The following is a 14,990-nucleotide window of genomic DNA, read 5'->3' as shown; positions in this document are numbered from 1 at the left end:
TGCCTCTACTGGACTCCCTTCATACCCCATTGCCATATTCACCATGGTGGTGGTTTAGTCAGCTAAGACATGTCCAACTCTTGCAACCCCATAGACTGTAGCCTGCTAGGTTCTTCTGTCCATAGGCTTCTCCAGGCAAGAATACTGGAGTGGGGTGCCATTTCCTTCTCCAGGAGATCTTCCTGACCCAGGAATCGAACCCAGGTCTCCGTCATTGCAGGTAGATTATTTACCAACTGAGCTAAGAGGAAAGCCATAGAATATTCACCATATTCTACAGTAATTAGTTGTTTACAAACATCTTTCCTTGCAAGCACAATGCCTGAAAACACAGTGGATAATTAGTAAATGTTTATTGAAAGAATAAATGAATTTTTAAGCACTATCATTTATAACTAAGGGGCAAGTTACTTTCTTTTTCTCAACCAATTGCCTTCAGTATTACTCACCTCTGACCCCGAAGAACAGCTGTATACAGGTGAATACACTGACTGTCTTGAACCAACCAATATAGGAACCCATCACTAAGGTCTAAAGTTAGAGCAATTACCTAAATAGAAAATAAGGAAAGAAAACAAATCAAATATATGTTTAATCTTTGTGATTATGTCACACTTAAGCTACAGATTTCTCTTAGCATCCTCTTTGGAATAATAAACTTACTGATTTTTACCTTTCACTGAATATAAATATCATGTGAGTATGCTTATTACTATGTAGTTTGGATATAAGCACTGGTTTCCTAAAAATCCTCAAATGGCAGGAATTATCTATTATTCACTTCTATATACTTATCTCTAGTGGTTCTCAAAGTTTGATTTTTGGACTACCAGCATCAGCATCACCTGGGAACTGGTTACAAATACAAAGTTTCAACCACACTCCAGGTCCTTCTGAATGAGAAACTTTGAACCACTGTGCCAAGCCTTGTCTAAAGCTAGCACAACTTTGGACTCTTCAGCCACATAAGTCAATGAATCTGATTGTTGTTTAAATCAGTTATTCTCAAACACTGCTGCAGATTAGAATGACCTGTGATTCTTTAAATATCTCAATTTCCAGTCTGGCATCCTGTTAAATTTTGATCTCTGGAGATGGTACTGTCTCCAGTATGTCTTCAAATTCCCCAGATAATTCCAATGTGTCACCAAGTTTGAGAACCAACCATTCAAGCCATTTTAAATTATATTAATATCTGTTAATTACAAGCAAAAACATTCTGATAATTTTCTAAAATACAATACAGACATGGTTTTCATGTGATATAATTGGATAGAGTCGTGTACATATGGAACTTTAGTCCCATTTCCAGCTGACATCTTACAACCACTTTTTATTACTCTTTCTTTGTCTTCTCGTTACAATTTGTGTCTTAATTTTAAGTCCAGTTGATTAGGTGAGACCTGTGGAAAAGACTGAGTCTTCCTATAAAATAGAGTGCAAGAGACAGAATTTACAATCCAAGAGATCTTTTTTGCTTTCTTTGGCTTTATAGGTATTGAGATTACTAGGAGTCTGACCTCAGAGTAGTAGAGTCTTTCTAGAGCAGACCTGGAGGCTAAGAGGTATCAGATAAAATAAAGTTGATGACTATGTCTTTAGCAAGATATAACAGCATATAAACAAAAGCATCAACCAGTGAAAAATATAAAAAGAATACAATGAAGTATCCAAGAACTAAAAGTACTTGGTTACCTAAGACTTTCTATAAAGAAATAATCTCAAGTTTCGTGGCTGCCAAAACCTTCAGTCATCATATGAATCACAGCCTTCTGTCTTTAAGAAAACTCAACCTGTTCTTTTTCCAAAAGGTAGAAAACTATTGTAGCAATTTCCAGCCTTTGGGGAATTGAATTATGTCCTTGCTTCAGGCTAAAAGAGATTTATTGATAATTTTTCCAGTTAAAGTGAAACCAGGTTAATATTGCTTTTTATCTATAATGAGATGCCCTAGAGTTTTCTAAATTACAGATTAACTCTACTCTGTCTCTTAAAAAAGAAGATTCTACAACTCCCTTTGCTGAAATACGACAAACTATGCCAGCTATAAGTCAAATTCAGGGGATGGGTCATTACCCCATTCCTTTACACCAGCCATTGGAGCCCATGGTTAAACAGTGTCAGAGGGTGTTCCATAAACCTTTGGTAACCATCATTATGTCTAATAAAGCCCATCCCTTGGAAATAATCCCTTTGATCTAAATTAAAACCTTGAAGTTTAATCCTGTGGTAAAATGTACTGTATACTATGAGTCCAACATCTTTTCACTTTAAAGGAATATCTCATTTCATTTTCCCTTTCATCATACAAATGAGTCTTTCCTATAAATGACTATTTTATTATACCTATTGATTGCGAAGTATCTTATGCCTCCATGATAAATTTGTGAGTAACATGTGAAGGAATGACAGTGAGAGGGAAAGCTTTACTCAGTGCAAAACATTACCTTCAAAACACTCACTAGCATTAACAGAGATGGATGAATAAAACATCAAACAGTGGAACCAGAACACATATTGGCACAAGCAGCAGCACCATTAGCCAGCCTGTGAGAGAATTTGGAGTGGATTTTAAATAAAAATGTATTTCCTCAAACATGCTGAGACATCTAAAAATTCACTCATTTATAGAAAAATCCCAAAGTGCCACCCCAGGGCTATCTTGAGTAGATGTATCCCGAAGGACGAGATCAGGACAGCAGGGTGATTACAGACGAAGTCAAGGGGATGAATAGGAAATTACTCTTGAGATACTATTATCTTTAATATGCTTTTACAAAAAAGAGTTTTTCCCCTAACATTTTTTTATTGAAACATAAAAAATATACTTTGTGTTCAATCTCAAGTGGCCCCAAAATACAATTAAGGGATCTTCTCATTATTTGACAGAAATGAATAATCTCTGGATATGGTGTGTAACTTCTATTTCTTTTAAATACCTGTGTTATAATCTGTATATGAAAATCTTAGGAATTATAACCAGCACATCTTTCGGAATTGAGGATCGAATAAGTCAACAATTTGTTTGTTTATAAATGATCTGGTATACCTGTATTATGTATGTTTTATCTCTATTGACAATAAAAAGGGATAAAAAATTTTAAGAAATATTAAATAGAAATAGTATGAATGATTTATTTCTTCCTCACACCTTTCAGTAATTTCTAAAATTTCTACAGTAGAGATATTCTTAAGAGCATCAGAAAAAATAAATTTTCAAAATATAGATGGATAGCTAGAGGGAAGCTAAATAGGGTCATGAAAAACATATTGCTTCTAGAAGTTGAGGAAGTAAAAAAAAATTTGTCTTAGAATCATTTCTCTTAATATATTAGTGCATTTTTAGATTGAGTTATAAAATATAACTTAACTATTGAGTGGTTGTTCTCACTACTTCCCATGAATTATCTCATTTAATCATCACAACAACCCTAAGAGGGAGGACAGTTGTTAATATTCCCATTTTCCAGTTAATGAAACAGTTACAGAAAAGTCAAATAGGAGCTGCATTATTAGAGCAGTCAGTAGCAGAAATTGACTAAAAATAATAAAACACCTAATAATCACCCAAGAAGTTTCAAAATATCCAATAGAAATCCTAAAGGCTATAACAATGCTCTTAAAGTGTGAGATTTCAGATTGATTATATTCTTTGCAGCCAAAGATGGAGAAGCTCTATACAGTCAGCAAAAACAAGACCGGGAGCTGACTGTGGCTCAGATCATGAACTCCTTATTGCCAAATTCAGACTTAAATTGAAGGAAGTAGGGAAAATAACTAGACCATTCAAGTGTGACCTAAATCAAATCCCTTATGACTATATAGTGGAAGTGAGAAGTAGATTTAAGGGACTAGATCTGAGAGAGTGTCTGAAGAACGATGGACGAAGTTTCGTGACATGCAAAAAGGCAAAATGACTGTCTGAGGAGGCCTTACAAACAGCTGTGAAAAGAAGAGAAGCAAAAACCAAAGGAGAAAAATAAAGATATGCCCACTTGAATGCAGAGTTCCAAAGAACAGCAAGGAGAGATAAGAAAGCCTTCCTCAGTGATCAATGCAAAGAAATAGAGGAAAACAATAGAATGGGAAAGACTAGAGATCTCTTCAAGAAAATTAGAGATACCAAGGGAACACTTCGTGCAAAGATGGGATCAATAAAGGACGGAAATGGTATGGACCTAACAGAAGCAGAAGATATTAAGAAGAGGTGGCAAGAATACACAGAAGAACTGTACAAAAAAGATCTTCACAACCCAGATAATCACGATGGTGTGATCACTCACCTAGAGCCAGACATCCTGGAATGTGAAGTCAAGTAGGCCTTAGGAAGCATCACTACGAACAAAGCTAGTGGAGGTGATGGAATTCCAGTTGAGCTATTTCAAATCCTAAAAGACGATGTGGTGAAAGTGCTGCATTCAACATGCCAGCAAGTTTGGAAAACTCAGCAGTGGCCACAGGACTGGAAAAGGTCAGTTTTCATTCCAATCCCAAAGAAAGGCAATCCCAAAGAATTCTCAAACTACTGCACAATTGCACTCATCTCACACGCTAGTAAAGTAATGCTCAAAATTCTCCAAGCCAGGCTTCAGCAATACGTGAACCATGAACTTCCAGATATTCAAGCTGGTTTTAGAAAAGGCAGAGGAACCACACATCAAATTGCCAACATCTGCTGGATCATCGAAAAAGCAGGAGAGTTCCAGAAAAACATCTATTTCTGCTTTATTGACTATGCCAAAGCCTTTGACTACGTGGATCACAATAAACTGTGGAAAATTCTGAAAGAGATGGGCATACCAGACCACCTGACCTGCCTCTTGAGAAACCTGTGTGCAGGTTGGGAAGCAGCAGTTAGAACTGGACATGGAACAACAGACTGGTTCCAAATAGGAAAAGGAGTACGTCAAGGCTGTATATTGTCACCCTGCTTATTTAACTTATATGCAGAGTACATCATGAGAAACGTTGGGCTGGAAGAAGCACAAGCTGGAATCAAGATTGCCAGGAGAAATATCAATAATCTCAAATATGCAGATGACACCACCCTTATGGCAGAAAGTAAAGAACTAAACAGCCTCTCGATGAAAGTGAAAGAGGAGAGTGAAAAAGTTGGCTTAATGCTCAACATTCAGAAAACGAAGATCATGGCATCTGGTCCCATCACTTCATGGCAAATAGATGGGGAAACAGTGGCTGACTTTATTTTTGGGGGGTCGAAAATCACTGCAGATGGTGACTGCAGCCATGAAATTAAAAGACGCTTACTCCTTGGAAGGAAAGTTATGACCAACCTAGACAGCATATTAAAAAGCAGAGACATTACTTTGCCAACAAAGGTCCGTCTAATCAGGGCTATGGTTTTTCCAGTGGTCATGTATGGATGTGAGAGTTGGACTGTGAAGAAAGCTGAGCACCGAAAAATTGATGCTTTTGAACTGTGGTGTTGGAGAAAACTCTTGAGAGTCCCTTGGACTGCAAGGAGATCCAAACAGTCCATCCTAAGGGAAATTGGTCCTGGGTGTTCATTGGAAGGATTGATGCTGAAGCTGAAACTCCAGTACTTTGGCCACCTCGTGTGAAGAGTTGACTCATTGGAAAAGACCCTGCTGCTGGGAGGGATTGGGGGCAGGAGGAGAAGGGGATGACAGAGGATGAGATGGCTGGATGGCATCACCAACTCGACGGACATGGGTTTGAGTAAACTCCGAGAGTTGGTGATGGACAGGGAGGCCTGGCATGCTGCGTTTCATGGGGTCGCAAAGAGTCAGACATGACTGAGTGACTGAACTGAACTGAAAGTGTGAGTTCATTCAAGATAAAGCAAAATATAAAAATCTCCATATTATATTTTATTTAATCAATTATGACAAGCAAATAAGACTTAAAGAAATTTGGTTATACCAAGATCTTATCATAGTAGTATTTCCTTTTGAATTCTACCTGAAGTATTCACAGCAAGTGGAAATAGTATTATTATAATTATACACAGCATTATTTAGTATAATTAAATATCAGATCTTATTTTTTTAACTTTCACCTTTTTCCCAGAAAACCAAGGCTGTGCCTGTAGTACAAGTGGACTTTCTCCATTTAGCCTGGTACTTTCAACTGAATATAATGTGGTCCAATAGAGATATCCACCAACTGAGTCCACCACCATATCATTTACCAGCAACTTCACGTGAGTCACAATGTCTGTGTGTCCTGTCAACACAGACTGCCTTTGAATCTATAAAACAATCATAACTCAGTTAGTGATTTTCAAATGGCATCATTATTTCTGAATAGTTTATTGCAATTGTTAGTAAGTTACTGCATTCATCCACTCATTTCTCCAGCCATAAATATTTACTGGCATTCTATGCTGTGTCCTGTGCCTAGCTTCAGGAATGTAATTACAAGGAAGCTTACTCCTTTCCATGTCTCTGAAGAGAAAGGAGATACACTTATTTTGAGTTAATACTTGTTCTCCCTAATCATATACCTAGACAATCAACACATAATCAAAACATAAGAATGTATTTGATTAGACTCCCAAAGATGTATACTCCAAATAGTGATGTCTCTCCTTGCTCCTCTCTGTCTGTTTAATCTCCCTAATATTAATTACTGTCATTATTGAGTACCTATTATATGCCAGGCACTGTACTTCTTTTTTATCTTTAAAATGTTAGTTATCATAACCCTCACATTAAGCCTGTAAAGAATTTCCATTTCCTACTTTTTCACAAGTAAACCGGGTTCAAAGAGGTGAAGTGATTTTTCGAGAAGTTAAATCATTTTATAAGAAACAGAGCAAATACTTGAAACCAGTTTTTGTACTACTGTTCCACTTCTTCCTCCAAAACTATTTTCAAACTAATCCATTTTCAGAAGCATTCTCTGATTAACCCCACTCAGCTCCATTCTGCCTACAAGTCATTGGCACTTATGGATTCAGACTATACCATATTACTTTGCTTCTAAATACAATGCTCTGTCCTTGGGGAAGGAAATGGCAACCCACTCTAGTATGCTTGCATGGAAAATCCCATGGCCAGAGGAGCCTGGTGGGTTGCAGTCTATGGAGTCACAAAGAGTCAACAAAGTTGTTGCTGTATGCTTCTTCTAATGATTCCTGATGTTTTCTTTCCTTGGCACCGGTCTTGGTTGTGGCATGTGGGATCTAGTTTCCTGACCAGGAATCAAACCCAGGCCCCCCCCCCCCCCCAGGAATTGGGAATGTGGAGTCTTAGCCACTGGACCACCAAGGAAGTCCCATGAATTTATTTTTATGTCATGAAAAGAACAGGGGCAAGTGGTGATGGTTGCATAGCACAAAACATGCTAAAAACCACTGCATTTTATGTAATCAAAGGGTGAGTTCTATGGTACATAAATTATATCTCAACAAAGCTGGTGTTTTTTTTTCAAGGTCAGAGACATGACTACTATTTTCCTCATATTCTCTACTATGCCTATTTTCAAGGCTCTAAACATACTGGTAACAGATAATGAATAAATAAACAAATGGACATGTGCCCTCCTGATTAGAAAATGAGTTTTGTGCCATGAAACCAAAATGACTTTTTCGTGTCATAAAACTGAAACAGTTTTTTTCTGGATCTATTAGACCGTTGATCTCATCATCAACCGTTCTTTTCTTCAGCGTGCACAACGCACAGGATGCCTTCATCTTGCCCCCGAATCTCACGCTGTCCGACCTCCTCAGTGGCCCTGAGCCTGACACGGATGGACTGCATCGACCTAGCTCCCTGCTCCCTGGCTTCCAGGGAGGTTCAGCCAATGGACGCAGTGGCAGAAGATCAGAGGGCAGAAGAAAAGAGGGCTGGAGGTACATGTGTACTATCGTATCACTCCTTGCTGGACTATACCTTTTGACAATGGCTGGTTTTCATGTCGGCAACTCTGCTAAAGCTATAGCCCTCACCATTCCTTCCTGGCTTTCCCTTGTCTTTTATGCCTAGAGGCACTAATACCCTCCCACACTTGCTAGCCCAGAGCATGCTTCATCGTCCTATGCTCATTTTCCTTAGCCCCGACTATACTGTTGAAAATAGTCCCCTCACTTAGTTTCTTTTCATTATGCCTTTGGGGTGTGCCATCTTCCCCAGGACACTACTCCACCGGTGAACATTTTAATATATTTATTTCAAGATATTACTGAAAATATATGACTAATCAAATACTGATATAGAATTTCCTTTCTACATAAATATTTTAATTAAAAGGTGAGTAAGCTTAGAGACAAATATTAAGTAAATAATAACATGGGTGAAACACAAGTATGAAAAAAATCATGAAAATGACATTCCAGTCACTGAAGTGGGTAGGCATTGTTTGAGAGCATGTAGGGTGTCAGGCTTTAACTTACCACATAGGTCTTTCCAGCCCAGTAGAGAAAGTGACCCAGCCACTCAAAAGCTAAAGCCCCTGCTCCTGCAATGTTGGGTATGTGATAATTCTCTGAGATGTCTGTCCCATTCAGCAGCCATACATAAACATCACCTTTCATGTCGCTGTAGTAGAGGCTGTTGTTATACCAATCCATGTCTCAAAACAAAGTGAATTGGTAGCAGTTATTTTTTCATGTATGCCAGTGTAAACATAGCACGTCAGCAAATCACACATGCACCTCAACAATAACAGAGATATTCACTAGAGCTTCAGAGATGTGTCAAGAATGTTTCAATAATATTATTCTAAAATCTTAAGCCCTGGAACTAGACACAGGAACTATTATTCATTGAGCATCTCCTCTTTGCCAACATTGTCCTGGGCACTTTTATATATCTCACTCAACACTTAAAGCTCTAAAGTAGATATCATTTCCATTTTTTGACATGGAAAACCCAAGACTAAGTGAAATTATCTATTTTGCCCGAGGTCTCACAGATGAAAAGAGGAGGAACCCAGACTTGAGCCAACTTCAAAGTATCATTTTTTCCATTAGTACCATACCACCTCCTAAGTCCAACTCATTTTGGTCAGAAGTGCTATGGTAATTTTTAATGACCAAATAAAGAAATCAAATAATTAGGTAATTATGGAAGATGCCATTAAGTAACAAATGGGTAGTTTTGCCTTAGGCATTTATTACATAATCTTCTTTGCCATGAAATTCTTTCTTATGCTTTATTTAGAACTTCACATAGCTGTTCTGTGCTCCCATCTTATAGCAAACTCATAACAAATTACTTAACTATAGCTATCTTCATGGAACAAGATAGTCTGTTACTTTGAGATGACATTGAGAGATTAAAATACACGAGAAGTATATCAAAGCCTTCCTGAAATGGGCATACATCATTAAATAACCTCACATTTGGTGGAGTAATAAATGGCCCTCATCCTTGAGAACAGACATTTTCTTCATCATGTCACTGGCAGTATAATTCAGTCAATATTTTTTCCTTTCATTATTGACCTAATATTAAAACACTCAATTCTTCTGATTGGTCGAATATCTCAGCAAGTCTAACAAGTAGAAACCTGCCATCCAAGTGTACAGGGAACTTGGTGTTTACCTGACACATTTCCTATATCAGAGGATAGGAATTCTCCTGGGCCAAAGCTATTTAATGGCTTACTCCAAAGTCCATCTTCTTTCACAGCCATGATAAATGGTGGTTCTGCAGCTGTTTGGTTTAAAAAAATTGAAAGAAATATCACAGAAAACACGCATTTTTAGGTACACATCTTGTTTGTTAGATTTCTTTTATAAAGTAAATCGGCATTTTGAAAAATACACTGGAAGTATATGAATAATTGTATCTGCTTAAAAGAATATGCTATCATATTAAACACACTTTGATTTTTATGTAAATATTTGTAATTGAATGTGAAGAGAAAAGTGTATTGATGCTGCCAGTATAGCAATGTCACATCATGGCAAATTTTTTTGTTGTTTTGCTTTAGCTATTGGTGATATTCAGAAGCAACAGTAGTATAAATGGGTCAGTTCTTTCCATTTTCTTTCAACCAACAGGACAGAATTAAACATAATTCACAGCCCCTCAACTTCTCTCGTCGAGACTTTCAGCATCCAAGCAGTGCTACAGCTTAATAAGCCATGAGAAAGGAGAAAACCACGAAGAAGAAGAAAATTATATTGTTTGTTCAAAAACATCTTGGACAGTATAAAATAGAACGTTAGAAACATTAATATCACACTATGCTTTACTTGCTTTCCTAATGTCAGAAAATAAACATGCTCAAGGGGTCAATGCATCCTCATTCTCATTTCTTTACCACATCTAAGGTGAGAAATTTTAAAGAAGACAGGGAGAAGCCTTTTTTGTCAGAATCACTCCCTAAATCAAGAGCATTCTCTCACCTGGTACCAGAGTAGTTCCCACTGAGGGCTCTGACCAAGGGCCTGGCCCCTTGGGAGAACTTGCTCTCACAGAAACCTCATATTTTGTAGCACTCTGAAGGTCATGTACGTTAAGGATGGTCCCACTTATATTAGAGAACACGTGAGTGGTTTCAGGAAGGTCTTGAGTTGATACTTTCACCTCATAAGTCCAGTCCTGCCAGGCAGAAGGACCTATGCGGAAGAGTTAAACAATATTACTGACTAGGATGACATCAGCAAGGGCAAACAAAGGATTGTCCGTAAACTTATCTACAGCTTCACCTTGAGTGGAAGGATAATTGGGCCTGTTGCCCCTTAATCACCAGGGTTAACGATGACATGATTAGGACAGTGGCCATTCTGCTCACTTATTTTGTCTCATCAAAGGAGACATCTTGCCAACAAACGGGAGGCCACTGTTCCCCTCTCTGTGTGCTGTGACTGGCTGCAAAGAACTATCAGAGGGGTATACTATACAAGCTCCTAATAAACAAACACTTAATGATGAATCTCTAATATTATTCCAGTGTCAGCAGACTATCACTCTCCGAGAAGTCCAAAAAATAAAAATTAAAAACTTTTGCTAATTCATTTTCAGCCATCTTTGAGATATACAACAAACAGGCATAATTAACTTGGTCTTAAAGTAAAAGTAGCCAATGTTTCCTAGGAGACCAGAGGTTGGCAAAATGCAGCCCATAGGCCAAATCTGGCCCACTGCCTGTTTTTATAAATAAAGTTGTAATGGAACACAGTCACAGTGACTTATTTACATATTATCTATGGCTGCTTACATACCACAAAGACAGAGTTGAGTATCTATCCCAGAAACTGTATGACCCACAAAACTGAAAATATTTATTATCTGGTCCTTCTTTTGTTAAAAGAAAAAGAAATTGCCAACTGCTATGCTAAATACTGTTCTGGGTTCTACCTATGCATCTTAATTCCGTCTATATGACAATCCCTTAGAAGGATATAATTAATATTTTTATTTCCAGTAGTGGAAACATGCATGAAGTGGTTAAGTAACTTGCCCAGGTCATTCTGCTAATAATTGATGAGACTAGCCTTTGAATCCGTGCAGGCTGGCTCTAGAGCCCACCTGCATACCCACCGCACATGCTGCCTCTCCAGAGATAAAAATTCCAGTCCGGAGAGTTTTAGGCTCAAATTCATGCAAGGTCTCCCTGGATACAAAATCTCAACCCAAGTGTTCCATCCTCCTGGCTAATGCATTCCCTCCAATTAGAATGTCAGTGCCTGGCTCCAAGGAGACACTCAATACATGTTCCAACCCTTCTGTTGGGATGTAGATGATGAAATATAGAAATTTTCTTAATTTATCAAAATTGATAAATATAGAACAAATGTTACAACACTGTGTGTATGTGTGTTGGGGGGAGAGAGAGACAGAGAGAGAGCTAAGGAGGGCTTTGGGTTAATGGCTAAATAATCACAGAAGGGCTCTCAAAGTTGAGTTGCCATGCCAAGCCTATTAAGTCTTCCTCTCCTTCTGACAAGGCCAGCCTCCAGGCGGGAGAGGGAACTCACTGGCTCCGATGGCGAGCGTGGGGGGCTTCCACTGAACCAGGGCCTGGTGGGAGCCAAACAGCACGGAGACCTGCTGCGGGCGGCCCGGCAGCGGGTGTGGCTGGGTGTATGAGCCAAAGATGACCAAGTTGCCAAAGCCAAATTCTTCTATGTGACTCAGGTCACATCCCACGATGAATTCATTAAAAGACAGCGAATCCTGTTGGAAAACGGCCTTGCCATCTGTGACCAGGAAGTCGTTGTTTTCACAAGCGAAGCTCTTCACATTAGTAAAGGGGACATGAGGTAGGACGATGTGGGATGCGGAGCCGTCCAGAAAGGTTGACATGAAGACTTGGGCGGTGTCGTTGAAGTAAATGATTCGCTTGGACTGGGGCTTGATTGCAAAGTCCTTTAACGTGCCACTCCGCACAATATGCATTGCTTCTGAGCCCCCACCGGAGGGCACAGGAAGGTCGACTCTATAAATGCCGTCTCTCAGGAGATAAAAGACATACCTGACAGAGGGGCAAAAGAAGCCTGGTGTGAGCCGATGCAAGGGTGACGGCGGAACACCACCATTGTCTCATCCTGTTGGGCAATCAGAACCAAGTACCTCCAGAGTGGATAAGTACTGGGTTTCCCAAGATGCAAACTGATAAAGGCATTTATTAAAAGCATGCTCTATTCATTTAAGTTAGAAGCTGGAATCCTGGAAAATGTCAGCCCCTCTTATAAGGCTTAATCTCCTAATTATTACATGTGACTTTTTAAGGAATCAGAATTTAAGAACAACAGGGGTCTTTAAAGGTTTTCTAATGAAGTCTACTCTTAAAGGAAAGCATACTATATAAAACTTACATGACTGAACCTGTCATTTATTATGAAACATTTTTCTCCAATAGACAGAAATTCTTAGTCAAAATCTGTCAATAAATATTCTATGCATTGTGAATGACAAAATGGGAGAAAACAGAAACATTTAAGCCATTTTTAAAAACTTCATGGTATTATTTTGCAGTTGCTACCCAGCAATACCAATCCTACGTTTGTATTAGACTAAGCTTTTTGCTGACAAAGGTCCGTATGGTCATAGCTATGGTTTATCCAGTAGTATGGATGTGAGAGCTGGACCATAAAGAAGGCTGAGTGCTGAAGAATTGATGCCTTTAAATTGTGGTGTTGGAGAAGACTCTTGAGAGTCCCTTGGACTGTAAGGAGATTAAACAGGCCAATCCTATAGGACATCAACACTAAATATTCATTGGAAGAACTGGTGCTGAAGCTGCAGCTCCAATACTTTGGACACTTGATGCGAAAAGCCAACTCATTGGAAAAGACCCTGCTGCTGGGGAAGATTAAGGGCAGGAGGAGAAGGGGGCAACTGAGGATGAGATGGTTGGATGGCATCACTGATTCAGTGGACTTGAGTTTGAGCAAAGTCCTGGAGACAGTGAGGGACAGGGAAGCCTGGAATGCTGCAGTTCACGGGGTCACAAAGAGTCAGATACGACTTAGTAGCCGAACAACAGTAACAAGTTTTTAAAAATATTCACAATTGAGTGAGGCAATAGTGTTAGCATTTTACAAAATCATGATGAAATACCCCACAATTGAGTAAAAACAGCTGGGAAGGACCACCCAAAATCAGCAAAAAGAAGTCAGTGGAAGAATGCTAAACCCGTCTCCTAACAGACATGATAGCCAGACCAGAAAAACAAACAGGCACTGAACTGCTCAGCAAGAGAAAATGGTGTAATGAAAAGAGGAAAGATAGGCAGGAAGGGCTTCCCATGGGGAGAGCTGAGGGGGAATAAAACTCTGAGTCATGCATAAAATCATGACAAACCCAAGATGAGAAGCCAGGTCCCTGAGTCCCAGAGAAGAGATTTTTCCCATATGCCCATAATCTACTGCAAAGGAGAAAGGAAAACCTGCTTACCTAGAAAAGTTGTGGATGAAGTTTGAAAGAAATTTCCTCTGAGCTCTATAAGAATGAAAACTTTGCCTGGATTTAATTAAATATGAAATCAGATTGGCTCATCTGGCACTAGGATATTATTAGCAAGCAAGCTTCCCCAAGATTCTTGCCAAAGGAAGAGAATTCACATTTACAAGGCTAACACTTACCCATTGTATGAATCAGCCACAATTTTTTGAGGTGCAATGTTTGAGGGAGGTGTAATTGTCTCAATGTTTGAGCAGTTCTCTAAATCACAGACACATACCTAGAGAAAATACATCAGTAGCATTAGTGTCTATAGTCAATTTGGCCAACAAATATTCCTTGAGCAACTGTTCTGTGCTTAGAATTTCACCAGTCACAGAGCACTTTTTGAAAACATAAAAAAGTCCTTAAAAGACAGTTTTATATCCTATATCCTAATGATAACCATATCCTCTTGATATCCATGAAATACAAGTACATATTTTTCATATTTGTGGACACACTCAACTACTTTTATTAATATCTTAGCTATATCTAAGCTTATGGGCCTATCTAAGCACTGAAGAATTGATGCTTTTGAACTGTGGTGTTGGAGAAGACTCTTGAGAGTCCCTTAGACTGCAAGGAGATCCAAACAGTCTATCCTAAAGGAAATCAGTCCTGAATATTCATTGGAAGGACTGATGTTGAACCTGAAACTCCAATACTTGGGCCACCTGAGGCGAACAGCCTCATTTGAAAAGACCTTATTTGAAAAGCCTTATTTGAAAAGACCCCAATGCTGGGAAAGATTGAAGGTGGGAGGAGAAGGGGACAACAGAGGATGAGATGGTTGGATGGCATCACCAACTCAATGGAGATGAGTTTGAGTAAACTCTGGGAGTTGGTGATGGACAAGGAAGCCTGGCGCTCTGCAGTCTATGGGGTGGCAAAGAGTCGGACACAACTGAGCAACTGAACTGAACTGAAGCTTATGGGCTTCCAGCCACAGTGACTGAGACCAGTCTCTCTTTCAAAAAAGGAAACTTGAAACACAGCATACTGTGTCCTCTCAAAGATTTGATAATACCAATATTTCAGAGTCCTACTAAAGTTATCCATGATTATTACATAATTACAAAATGCTCACAGCTGATTTTAATCAAGATT

The 14,990-nt window shown here is 38.9% G+C and overlaps 1 protein-coding gene and 1 long non-coding RNA gene across 11 annotated transcripts in view; one reads left to right on the top strand and one right to left on the bottom strand.

The window, feature by feature from the left end:
- Positions 1–10,312, top strand: part of LOC122685545 — an 89,874-nt gene extending 79,562 nt beyond the window's left edge. For all 3 annotated transcript variants that reach the window (XR_006338434.1, XR_006338436.1, XR_006338435.1), the window contains 3 exons: positions 6,052–6,184; positions 7,652–7,837; positions 9,992–10,312. This is a non-coding gene — a long non-coding RNA (uncharacterized LOC122685545). The remainder of the gene's footprint in view (positions 1–6,051; positions 6,185–7,651; positions 7,838–9,991) is intronic.
- The window catches only part of ROS1 (ROS proto-oncogene 1, receptor tyrosine kinase), a 110,862-nt gene that overhangs the window by 63,745 nt on the left and 32,127 nt on the right, over positions 1–14,990 (bottom strand). For all 8 annotated transcript variants that reach the window (XM_043890429.1, XM_043890435.1, XM_043890433.1 and 5 more), the window contains 7 exons: positions 14,024–14,121; positions 11,915–12,411; positions 10,340–10,552; positions 9,531–9,641; positions 8,378–8,556; positions 6,041–6,232; positions 450–550 (listed from right to left, as the gene is read on the bottom strand). In XM_043890429.1, coding sequence (XP_043746364.1) covers positions 450–550; positions 6,041–6,232; positions 8,378–8,556; positions 9,531–9,641; positions 10,340–10,552; positions 11,915–12,411; positions 14,024–14,121 — 1,391 coding nt within the window. The remainder of the gene's footprint in view (positions 1–449; positions 551–6,040; positions 6,233–8,377; positions 8,557–9,530; positions 9,642–10,339; positions 10,553–11,914; positions 12,412–14,023; positions 14,122–14,990) is intronic.

This window comes from Cervus elaphus, chromosome 28, assembly GCF_910594005.1.
Source record: "Cervus elaphus chromosome 28, mCerEla1.1, whole genome shotgun sequence".
In the NCBI taxonomy this organism is placed as follows: Eukaryota; Metazoa; Chordata; class Mammalia; order Artiodactyla; family Cervidae; genus Cervus; species Cervus elaphus.
The sequence above is the reverse complement of the archived record's forward strand: the minus strand, read 5'-3'. Positions and strand labels throughout refer to the sequence as shown.